This window comes from Dasypus novemcinctus, chromosome 9, assembly GCF_030445035.2.
Source record: "Dasypus novemcinctus isolate mDasNov1 chromosome 9, mDasNov1.1.hap2, whole genome shotgun sequence".
Taxonomy (NCBI): Eukaryota; Metazoa; Chordata; class Mammalia; order Cingulata; family Dasypodidae; genus Dasypus; species Dasypus novemcinctus.
The window spans coordinates 79,363,670-79,375,733 of NC_080681.1; the positions used below are offsets into that span (position 1 = coordinate 79,363,670).

Consider the following 12,064-nt stretch of genomic DNA (forward strand, 5'->3'; position numbering starts at 1 on the left):
TCAGTATCTTGGTGTGTTTACTCTGATGGCTAATTTCTCTCTCTTACCTATTGTTTTCTTTTTTCTTCCAACAGCTCTTCTTTGATATTTGGTTCAACTTATTCTCGGTCTTTAAAACTGCCCAGCTTGAGTTTTCAAAATCGGGCCAGAGACTCACTAGTGTAGAGAAAATTTTCTCCCAGGGGTTAGATACAGACAGCAGTTTTTGTCAATGCAGTTTCCAGACTGGCCAGCAGATGGCACTAGTCAGTGCATCTTTCCAGGAAAGCGTTTTGGTCTCACCTTTCCTTTGTTCCCATGTCAATCTCCAGATCGGAGGTTGAAAGCGGCCACTGCTGGCCAAATTCACTGAAGAAAAGCACCCCAATCTCCCCTCCCTTTTTCCTTGAAACAAGTGACAGGGAGGAAGATGTCTATTCCCCTCTCAGTCAGCTACAGTGAGACAAGGGTTTTACCCCAGCTTAATATCTTGGGGGTGGGGGGTGGGGAGCCCTTTCGCTTGCCACGGGGACTTGGTAACTCAAGTTGGTCTTTTCGGCTTCTTCGTCTCTCTTTCCCTCACCCACCTGGGAGCTGTGTAGCACTGTCCTGGCTGACCCAAAGCAGGTCCTGCAGATAGCTTTTGACTCTTTCTCCACAGATTTTGTGAAAGCGTTCAGCTCTGCCTGTCAGTCCATCGCCATCTTCCTTTTTAAAAAAAATTAATGAGACCTTGACAATGTCATTTAACTAATCTGTGTTCATTTGTGTATCTTTCTGAACACTAGAGGAATAACTGAGTTAGCAGTTGGAATTAGACGAGATGTAAGTGCCTGAAAAAGACCTTTTTAGGGGTAATGTGTCTATAACTTGTTGAGCTGCCTTTTTCTGTTCATTTTTGTGAATTTAAAGTTGTTAATAGAAAAAGAAAAATGAAAAAAAGAAAATGTGATATATATATATAACAGAATATTCAGTCATTAAAAGAAATGAGGTGTTGAAACACTGCAATAACACAGATGAACCGTGAAGACATGTTGAGTGAAGTAAGCCATGCACAAAAGGACACAAATTAAATGTAACAAACCTTCCCACAGGGAAACAATACAGATAGTATCACAGACCAAAATCTTCTCTAGGCCATACAATTCCTTCTTACCATAGCATCACCAGACCCCATTATGTAACTCTGTTATGAAATGTTTTTGTTCTGAGACCCTATATATTGCCCCTCCTTTTCCTGCCTCTTTCGGAGTGCTATCTCTGGCTGCCACCAGAAAAAACCACGAACCTCTGGTGGTTCTGTCTGGTGACACAACAAAAAGACACACAGAGGAGATGCAATAAGAGGCGCAGGCGGTGCAAGAGATTGAGTATCTTCCCCCCAATCTGGAAGGTGCCAGGATCAGTTCCTGGTGCCTCCTAAAGAGAAGGACAAGAAGAAAAAAGACAAGCAGATACGGAAAGAACACACAGAAAACGGACACAGAAAGCAGACAGCGAGCTCGAAAACAACAAGGGACGGGATAAATAAATAAATCTTCAAAAAAAAAAAATGCTAGTATAGGTAGAGATGAAAGATTCTTTAACTGATGGCCTGCTCCAAGTTAATGATTACTTAGTAACCCTGGCTTATAGATACGCTCAGGCCCTACAGGGGCCATAGGGGCCTCAAATCCAGGTCTGGAGGTTACTGACCACCCCTGGCCGGTACCCTAAGGCATGGGACCCTGTGGACTCCTTCTCAGATGAGGAGAAAGAAGAATGGGAAAAATGGCTAGATGTGACAAAATAAGAAAATGTAGACTGGGAAATTAAAAATCATAATTTCTTCTATAATTTCCCAAATTAAAAGTTTTAACCAACTATAATGAGGGCAATTAATCCAATTACAAATTTCAGTAAGAAAAAGTCCTTGAAATCTATGAAATTTCTTTTCTAAATTATAATTAAACAATTATAATATATTCCAGAATTTGGCAGTCAGTATGCTTTTAAGGTTATTCACAACTTTAGAATTTTACTAAAAAAGAAAAGAGGCTTTAGCCTCCTGTGAAGGGAGAAAGAAGATTTCTTGCTAAACAGAAAGGCCTCCCTATTGGTTCCCTTAAAGCTGAAAGTAAAAAGGCAACCAATAAGGACAGCAAGTAGCTGGGGCCTATGTGTGTCGATGTGAGCTCTCTTTATGTCTAAACTAGTTTTTAATGTCACCATAGAAAACTCAGAGAATTTAGAAGGGCGAAATGTATGGTATTGGAAGGCTCCTCACAGGACTCTGTTCCCTAGTACTTTATTGCCTACTAATGAAAACATTGCTTGTACACTGTTAGACCAGCACAATCTGCCCTGAACTGTAACTCCTGCAAATTGGACTGCATGGGACACATTGCTGCCATGGTAGAATACAATCCATTGACAAGTTTGAAACAAAACCTTCTCATTGAATAATATTCAATGTTGTGTATATATTCCTGATTACTCTTACAATGTCTCACAAGTTTTAAATCATATGCAAGAGCACATAAGTCATATTGATATATTAGCGATGGATCCCTTGTCTAACTAGTTTAACTCCCTCTCTTGGCCTTGGCAACATGTCTTTGTAAGTCTACTAGCTTTTAGTCAAGGACTCTTAGTATCTTGTTATATGCTGTACTGTTGTGAAATGTAAATGTAGCGTGTGTCCTATGGGCAACGCAAACTGCTGTGTAGGGGTGGAACATGTAAGTCCCCTTCATAAGGGAAACTCGGGCCACAGTATGCAGCCACCTGCATGCCCCAGGACACAAATTAAAATGTAACAGACCTTCTCAAAAGGGAACAACACAGATGGTATCATAAACTGTAATGTTCTCCAGGCCATATAATTCCTCCTTACAGTAACATCACCAGAGTCCATTTACCTAACTCTGTTTTGAAATGTCTTTGTTCTGAGACCCTACATAGTGCTCTTCATTTTCCCACCTCTTTGCAGAGCACTATCTTCATTCTTTGGAATGCTGCCACCAGAAAGAATCTCTCCTGTCCATAAATCACAATAAACAAAGCTCATGTCTGACACCTTGTTGAGTGTGTCCCCTTTGGTCTTGCCACCAACCTGACCTGTGCCCTTCGGGAACTGGGTTGCAATGCTCCTATAGCCAAACACTGGCAGTGCCCCTCCATACCATGCCATCACTCTTCCTCTAAGGTTTCTTTCCTTTCTAATTTATTTGATCCTGGTTATCAAACATGGGATTTTTTTTCCTGTAAGAATAGGAAATCTAGTTTCAAGTGTGATTTTCTCTCTATTGTCATACAATAGGACAACGCCCTATCTGCACTATCCCATGCTTGAACTAGTAGTTAAGACAGATCAATCATTCAACAAAGAACTGGAATGTTTCCCTATGGTTTTAGTTTGCTTTGTCTTTAACAATGGGAATTTATTTGCTTACAAGCTTACAGTTTTGAGGCCATGAGAATGTCCAAATCAAGACATCATCAATGTACTGCTTTCTTCCTGAAGACAGCTGCCAGCAATCCTTGGGTCCTCCGCCATATGGCAAGGCATGTGGCAGTGTCTGCTGGTCTCTCCCTTCTCCTCCGTAGAAGAGAATTGTTTCCACATCATTCTCTCTCTGTATGCATCCCATTCTTAAGGACTCCAGTAAGAGGATTAAGATCCACCCTGGGCCAAGCCTTAACTGAAGTAACCTCATGAAAACCTACTTACAGTAAGTTTACACCCATAGGGTTGCCTGGCTTTAAGAACATGATATTCTGGGATAAAAACAGTTTCCAATCACCACATCTATTAAATAAAAATTAACTATGAAATTTTAACTCCATAGAACAATATACAATGACATACAATAATGTACATTCATTACAATGATAGATAGATTCAAGCACTAAGAATGAAATTTGGCTGTATACATCTATTGCCAAGAGTAAGTTTTAAGACATTATCAATTTATAGTTCATGATTTCATAAGACAAGATTCATGATATTTTTCTCATTTCTATTTCTTTCTATGGAGTATTTTACATTTTTCCTGTATGATGTTTTATATATAAAACCTTTGTTTCTCCAATTAAATTCTACAGTATCTATTTCAATTTTAATTTTAAAAACATCTTATACTACATATCCTGGCATCCTCCACAATTCCTACCTATTGTTTTTCATCTCACATATACACCTAATATTAAACCTTAAAGGTTTTTTAAACATACCGTATTTGTTCATATGCTCTTTTCCAGCACTGCCAAACATCTGAGCAGCTACTGGCTGTGAAGTCAATCCATATTTATGGACCAAGATTTCAATATGTTTATCGATTGGATTGGTCCTACCTGTCGACTAAGACAGAGAAGGAAAAAATAACATTAAGAAGGAGTTACAAAATAACTGTATCTTTTAACTAATGTAGTATTACTAAGACGCTTCTTTAATAGAAGAAAAAATGGCAAATGTGAATGAAACCAGTCAGGAAATTATTTGCAAGGAAATATAGGGGAAAGAAAAAATAATCAAGTGACTATAGAGGTATTAATTCTTTCAAGAAGCATTTATCAGGAAGCAGATGTGGCTCAACTGATACAGCGTCCATCTATCATATGGAGAGTCCAGGGTTTGAATCCCAGGGCCTCCTGACCTATGTGGTGAGCTGGCCCAAGCACAGTGCTGCCACGCGCAAGGAGTGTTGCGCCACACAGGGGCGCCCCCGCATAGGGGTGCCCCACACATAAGGAGCGCGCCCAGCAAGGAGAGCCGCCCCGTGTGAGAAAAGCACAGCCCGCCCAGGAGTGGCGCCGCACACACAGAGAGCCGATGCTGTAAAATGATGCAACAAAAAAAGACGCAGTTTTTCAGTGCCGCAGGATAATGCAAGCGGATGCAGAAGAACATACAGCAAATGAACAGGGAGCAGACAACGGGGGGAAGAGGAAAGAAATAAATAAAATAAATCTTTTAAAAAAAGAAGCATTTATCAAGTATCCAGTATGTGCCAGTAACTATTAAAGGTGCTGGAGACAGAACAGTGAACAAAACAGATGAAGTCCCTGCTCATCTGGAACTTACATATGGGGGAAGTAGAGAACTGGGACAAAAATAAGCAAAAAACCATGAAAAACAATGCTATAAAGAAAAATAACTCCAAGTAAGTAGACAAAAATTGAAGATGGAAATTGCTACTTCAGCAGCTACTATTTAACAAGCACAAGAAAGAGGATAAAACTACACCAAGGCACATAATCATAAAATGGCCTGGATAATCTTTTTAAAAATCCAGAGGAGAAAAAGGTACATTAAGTACAGAGAAACAAAAATAAGAATGACAACAAATTTCACATTGAAGGAAAAAAAAACCAAAAGCCAAAAGACACTAAACAAACATCTTTAAAGTACCAAAAAAAAGTTAAATAGAACTGTATATCCACCACCACACCAAGGAACTGAGACAGTCTACAACTGCAAGCAGGAGAGTCCCACCCATCAGCCATGTGGGATCGAAGCCCCCTCTCAATTAGAGGTGGAGTGGGCATCACCATCCCAAGGTCCTCAGGACTGGGGAATAAAATATGGACTAGTGTGGATACTGGTATTCTACTATACAATTATTGTGACTCTAGCAATGGAAGAAATTATATCACTGATATGGAGACAGTAGCCACAGGAGTTACTGAAGGCAGGGAGAGGGAAAAAGAGGTGCAATATGGGGGCATTTTCAGGACTTGGAGTTGTCCTGAATATTATTACAGGGACAGATGCAGGACATTATATATCCTACCATAACCCACTGAATGGACTGGGAGAGAGTATAGACTACAACATGGACTATGGTCTATGATACATGGCAGTGTTCCAAAATGTATTCATCAAATGCAATGAATGTACCACACTAATGAAGGAGGTGGTTGATGTGGGAGGAGTGGGGGAAGTGGGGAGTGAGGCAAATGGGAATCTCCTATATATATATATATATTTTTTTTAACATTATTTTATTTCTCTCTCCCCCCAATTCCCCCTGTTGTCTGCTCTCTGTGTCCATTCACTGTGTGTTCTTCTGTGTCTGCTTGTATTCTCTCATTAGGCAGTTCTGGGAACTGATCCTGAGATCTTCCACAGTGGGAGAGAGGCGATTACTCTCTTGTGCCCCCTCCGCTCCCTGTTCTGTTACATCATCTTACTCTCTATCCTCTGTGCCTCTTATTACAGCATCTTGCCGTGCCATCTCTCCGCATTGGCTGGCACTCCTGCGCGGGGCCACATTTCCATGTGGGCCAGCACTCCACATAGGCCCACTCACCGCATTACCTGCTTGCCCTCACCAGAAGGCCCTGGGCATCGAACCCTGGACCTCCTATATGGTAGATAGGAGCCCAATTGGTTGAGCCACATCCGATTCTCTCCTATATTTTTTTAATGTAACATTTTCTGTGATCTATTTATCTTTTAAAAATAAAGAAAAAAATATATATATATTTTTAAATCATGTATCTAGCAAAAAGATCTTTCAAAAACTAAGGTTAGGGAGCAGAGGTGGCTCAAGTCCCACATGAGCGGTCCTAGGTTAAGTTCCCAGTGCCTCCAAAAGAAAACTAAGGTAAGGAAAGCAGATGTGCAGATGTGGTGCCCGCCTACCACATGGGAGGTCCCAGGTTGAGTTCCAGGCACCTCCTAAAGAAAACATGCAAGACAGCGAGCTGACACAACAAAGATGACACAACAAAGGGACACAACAAGAAAACACAATGAGAGACACAACAAGTGGGAGTGCAGGTGGTTCAAGCCATTGGGCACCTCCCTCCCACATGGGAGGTTCCAGGTTAGGTTCCCTGTGCCTCCTAAATAAAAGAAGATGAGCACACATTGAACAGACACAGAAAGCAGACAGCGAGTGTAAGCAATGAGGGGGGAGGAGTGGAGAAATAAATAAATAAAACAAATCTTAAAAAAAACCTAAGGGATACAGATGGCAGTGTAAGACACTCCAGAGTGCCATTTCCCCACATAATCTTTAAATAACTAGCAAAAACTGGCACAGCCATCTTCATCAAAACTCCAGAAAACAGTTAAAGGTTTGCAGTAACTGGACAAGAGCCCAATCAAGAAAACATCCTTTAAAAACAGTAGGGAAAGCCTGTGGTGCCCTTGGTGGCCCTTCCACAGTAGTGTGGAGCCAGCCTATGTTTCCACTGTGGGTCTCTGGCCCTGTTCCAGAGGAAGCAGAGCATCCCTATGTACATAGTGGGGTGAGTATATGTCAGGGCCAAACTAATCAAGTGGAAGTTTGAAAGACTGAACCAGGAAACCTGTCTGAGTCTCATCCTCCCAGAACTTGCCCTGCAGGCAAAAGGAACTTGCAGGCAGCTAAAGTATGTAAGAAACATGTAGTCAAAATGGCCTCCAACAAAGGATTACGTGCATGAAGTCACATAGCAAAGGACCATAAAGGGGAGGAAGTGTATTTCATAGGGAGCAGAGGGAGCTGGTGGTAACACAATATCGTGAATTAATTAACACTACTGGGTTATACATTTCAATGTGCTTAATGGGAAAATTTTAGGTTATATACATGTTACTAGAATAAAAGTTAAAGAAAAAAAGGCATAGGCTTATACAGCATAAACAGTGAACCATAATGTAATCTATGAACTATAGCTATAGTTCAATTATAATAATATTCTTTCATCAATTATAACAAAGTTACCACACTAAGGCAGTGTGAATAATAGGGAAAATTGTGTGTGTGTGAGGAGGGTATACAGGAACTCTATTTTCTGCATGATTTTTCTATAAATCTCAGCTTTTCTAATAAAACTGTATTTTCAAAAATTTGTTAAAAAATTGTTTAAATTAAAACACACCTTTTTTAATAAAACAAAATGAAAAATGGTTGTAAAGCTGATAAAAATCCAAAACTCCTTACCCACTGATATATAAAATAAATAATTATAACTTTCTGCTCTAGTAATATTCTTCATACAAAGAAGATACTAATAATAATCTTACCACTCTTCTTTTTTTACCCTGTAGTTTCACTATGAGGTGTCTATGTATGGTTTAAATTCTTCTTTCTCTTATGAATACATGAAGGATATTTTTCATATTCCACCCAAATTTTTTTTAATATTTATTTTTTAATTTTTTATTATTTTTTTAATTTCTCTCCCCTTCCCCACCTGCCCCCCAGTTGTCTGCTCTCTGTGTCCATTTGCTGTGTGTTCTTCTGTGTCCGCTTGTATTCTTGTCAGCGGCACTGGCAATCTGTGTCATCTTGCTGCGTCAGCTCTCCATGTGTGCAGCACCACTCCTGGGCAGGCTGCGCATTTTTCGAGCTGGGCGACTCTTCTTACGGGGTATACTCCTTGCGTGTGGGGCTCCCCTATGTGGGGGACACCCCTGCATGCACAGCACTCCTTGTGTACATCGGCGCTGTGCGTGGGCCAGCTCATCAACACAGATCAGGAGGCCCTAGGTTTGAACCCTGTACCTCCCATGTGGTAGGCGGATGCTCTATCCGTTGAGATCTACTTCCCCTATCCAAATATTTTAGCTGTCATCACTGTTAGTATCAGTTCAAATAACTTGGCTTGCTAATACCAGAATCAAAGTCCCATACTTTATTAACTCTGCAATTTGTTTATTCATTCATTGTTGAATGAATGAATGACTTTTGAACCAAATAAATGAGTAAACCTCAAATTCAGTCATTTGATCTCTTTGAATACCAATTTCATCATCGATAAAGAGGTTGAACTAAATCATCGCAGTTCTAAAATACTAAGATGTATGCATACATATATAGTGTTACCTTTCAACTTTGAGTTATATCAGTTCATTTTAAAAATGATGTTAAGGAAAGCAGACGTGGCTCAATTGATAGAGCATCCGCCTACCATATGGGAGGTCCAGGGTTCAAAACCAGGGTCTCCTGGCCCGAGTGGTAAGCTGGCCCACAGGCAGCGCTGCTGTGCACAAACAGTGTCGTGCCACACAGGGGTGTGCCCCGTGTAGGTAAGCCCCACACACAAGGAGTGTGCCCCTCATTGAGCCACCCTGTGCGAAAAAAGAGCAGCCCGCCCAGGAGTGGCACCGCACACATGGAGAGCTGACGCAGCAAGATCACACAACAAAACGAGACACAGATTCCCGATGCCACTGAGAATGCAAGAGGACACAGAAGAAGACACAGTGAATGGACACAGAGCAAACAACGGCAGGGAAGGGGAAAGAAAGAAATAAAACAAATCTTTAAAATAAATAAATATAAATAAAAATGATGTTAAAAGTAGTTTTTGTATTGCTTATTACCAGGCTCTATTTATGGTAGATAGTCAGACAGGCAAACTTTCCTCACAGTGTTATGGTATCTCTACAATAACAGTCTATAGACTCACTTTTATTCCAAGTGATCCCTTTGACATCTTCTCAAAGCCAAGAGCCAAGACACAATCTGCCATACCTTTAAAGAAAATTTAATTATCATGAAAAATCAAATTCCAAATACCAAAAAAATACCATTAAATACTTCAACTTAAAAAACTATGTCAATTTATGTGAAATGCAAAAACATACCCCTAACAAAAGTTCAGTAAGTGAAAAATCAGAGGAAATTCATACATACGTCTAGAAAAGAGGAAAATCAAGAATTCTTTTGATTATCATTATGTTAATAAATTTTTATTAATGTGGAAATTTGTTTCAATGAAGAACATAAATAGCTAATTTCTATATTTTAAGAAATTAATTGAAATGAAATTTTAAAATTTAAAAAAATCCTGATCAAAATCTCAACAGAATTTTTTGGAGGGAGTAGGTACCTACAAAATATTGTTAAAGTACAACTGGAAAGAAAAATAACAGAATTACCAAAATTTTTCTAAAAAGAAAAAAAAAGGAACGAAGAAGGGGTACTAGCATTATCAAACAGTAACATATATTATAAAGCTTCAGTAATTAAAACTCTGGATAGTGCAACAGGAATCAACAATCAAAACAGTGGAACAGAACAGCAGATCTGATTAATGACCCTAGAATATTTACAAATATAAAATGTGACATACACCCAAGAGAACTGAAAACATATGGTTACACAAAAACGTTTACACAAATGTTCATAGCAGCATTATTCACAATAACCAATAAAGCAGAAACAACACAAATGTCCACAACCTGATGAATATATATAGCAGTTTGATATAGTTATGAACTCCAAAAATAGATATTGGATTATGTTTGTAATCTGGTCTGTACCTGGGCATGATTAAGTTATGATTAGGGCTTTGATTGGGTCATATCATAGGGTGTTGAGATCCCACCCCTTGTGTGTGGGGACTCACAGATAAAAGGCATAACAAAAGACAGAACTGAAGCTTTTTGATGCTGGAAGATTTTGATGTTAGGGATTTGTTTTGGAGCCCCAGGAAGTAAGCAGACAGAGGAAAGAGAAGCAAGCCCCAGGAATAAAGGACCTGAGCCAGGAGAAGAACACATAGGCTCCTTAGACACAACAGAAACATGAGAGAGAGACAGAGACAGAGAGACAGAGCCATTTGCCTGATAGTCTACAGCTGAACTTGTGGAGAGAGGCAAAGCCTAGAGAGCCTCATATCTACAGCTGACCTTATGGAAGAAACAGAGGACCAAGCCCAGAGAGAAGCAAGATCTGGGAAGAGAGGAACCCAGGAAGCCTGAACCTTGGCAGATGTCAGCAGCCATCTTGCTCCAACACGTGGAAATAGACTTTGGTGAGGGAAGTAACCTATGTTTTATGGCCTGGTATCTGTAAGCTCCTACCCCAAACAAAAATGCTTTATAAAAGCCAGCAGATTTCTGGTATTTTGCTTCAGTACCCCTTTGGCTGACTAATACAATGTATAAATAAAATATGGTATACTGGGAAGCAGATGTGGCTCAACTGATAGAGCATGTGTCTACCATATGGACAGTCCAGAGTTCAATCCCCAGGGCCTCCTGAACTGCATGGTAAGCTGGCCCACACAGTGCTGTGGTGCACAAGGAATGCTGTGCCATGTGGGGGCGTCCCTGTGTAGGGGAGCCCCACGCACATGCAGTGCACCCCACAAGGGGAGCTGTCCTGTGTGAAAAAAAGCACAGCCTGCCCAGGAGTGGCGCCGCACACATGGAGAGCTGACACAGCAAGACGATGCGACAAAAAGATAATGCAAGGCAACGCAGAAGAACACACAGCAAATGGACACAGAGAGCAGACAACGGGGGTCTTAAAAATGAAACAAAACAAAAATATGGTATATTCATATCATTGAATGTTATTTGACCATCAAAAGGGATAAAGTACTGATACATGCTAAAACTTGGATGAACCTTGAAAACATTATGCTAAGTAAAAGAAGCTAGACACAAAAGGCCACATATTATATGATTCCATTAATATAAAAAATTCAGAATAAGTAAATCCATAGAGACAGAGAATAATTAGTGGTTGCTCAACTGCAGTGGATGGAAAGAATGGGTAGTGACTGCTAACAGGTATGGGGCTTCTTTGTAGGGTCATGAAAATGTTCTAAAACTAGGTATTGGTGATGGTTGCATAACTCTATAAATACACTATAAACCAATGAATTTTACACTTAAAAGGAGTGAATTTTATGGCATGTGAACTATATTTCAACAATGCTGCTCTCAAATAAAAGTACATTATAAAGCAATCCCTTGGATGCCCAGGTGGAGAAATAAAGAGGGCAATCACTTCACTTCATTTAAGTACATCAGACAAATAAGCACTCCTCACCTCCCTGAATCAGCTGCCGAGCCATAAACAAAGCAGTAGAACCAGTAGAACAGTTATTGTTAACATTGATTACAGGAATTCCAGTCAGGCCCAAACTGTGATAGATAGCTCTCTGCCCAGAGGTAGAATCACCTGTATAGGAAAAAAAAAATTAATACTTGCATCTCAGGAATAATGGAGCTGTAGTACAATATAATACTACATTATGGATTTTTCAGTATAATGCCTTTGCCTAATATACAACATGGGCCAGGACAATGAAATATACTATTGTCATTTTACTCAGAAACAATTTTAGCAATAAGCATCCTTTACTCTGC

At 39.9% G+C, this 12,064-nt stretch overlaps 1 protein-coding gene across 2 annotated transcripts in view; it reads right to left on the reverse strand.

The window, feature by feature from the left end:
- Positions 1–12,064, reverse strand: part of SCP2 (sterol carrier protein 2) — a 156,659-nt gene that overhangs the window by 126,066 nt on the left and 18,529 nt on the right. For both annotated transcript variants that reach the window (XM_058303572.2, XM_023591836.3), the window contains exons 4-6: positions 11,745–11,876; positions 9,370–9,434; positions 4,198–4,324 (exon numbers count right to left, since the gene is read on the reverse strand). In XM_058303572.2, coding sequence (XP_058159555.1) covers positions 4,198–4,324; positions 9,370–9,434; positions 11,745–11,876 — 324 coding nt within the window. The remainder of the gene's footprint in view (positions 1–4,197; positions 4,325–9,369; positions 9,435–11,744; positions 11,877–12,064) is intronic.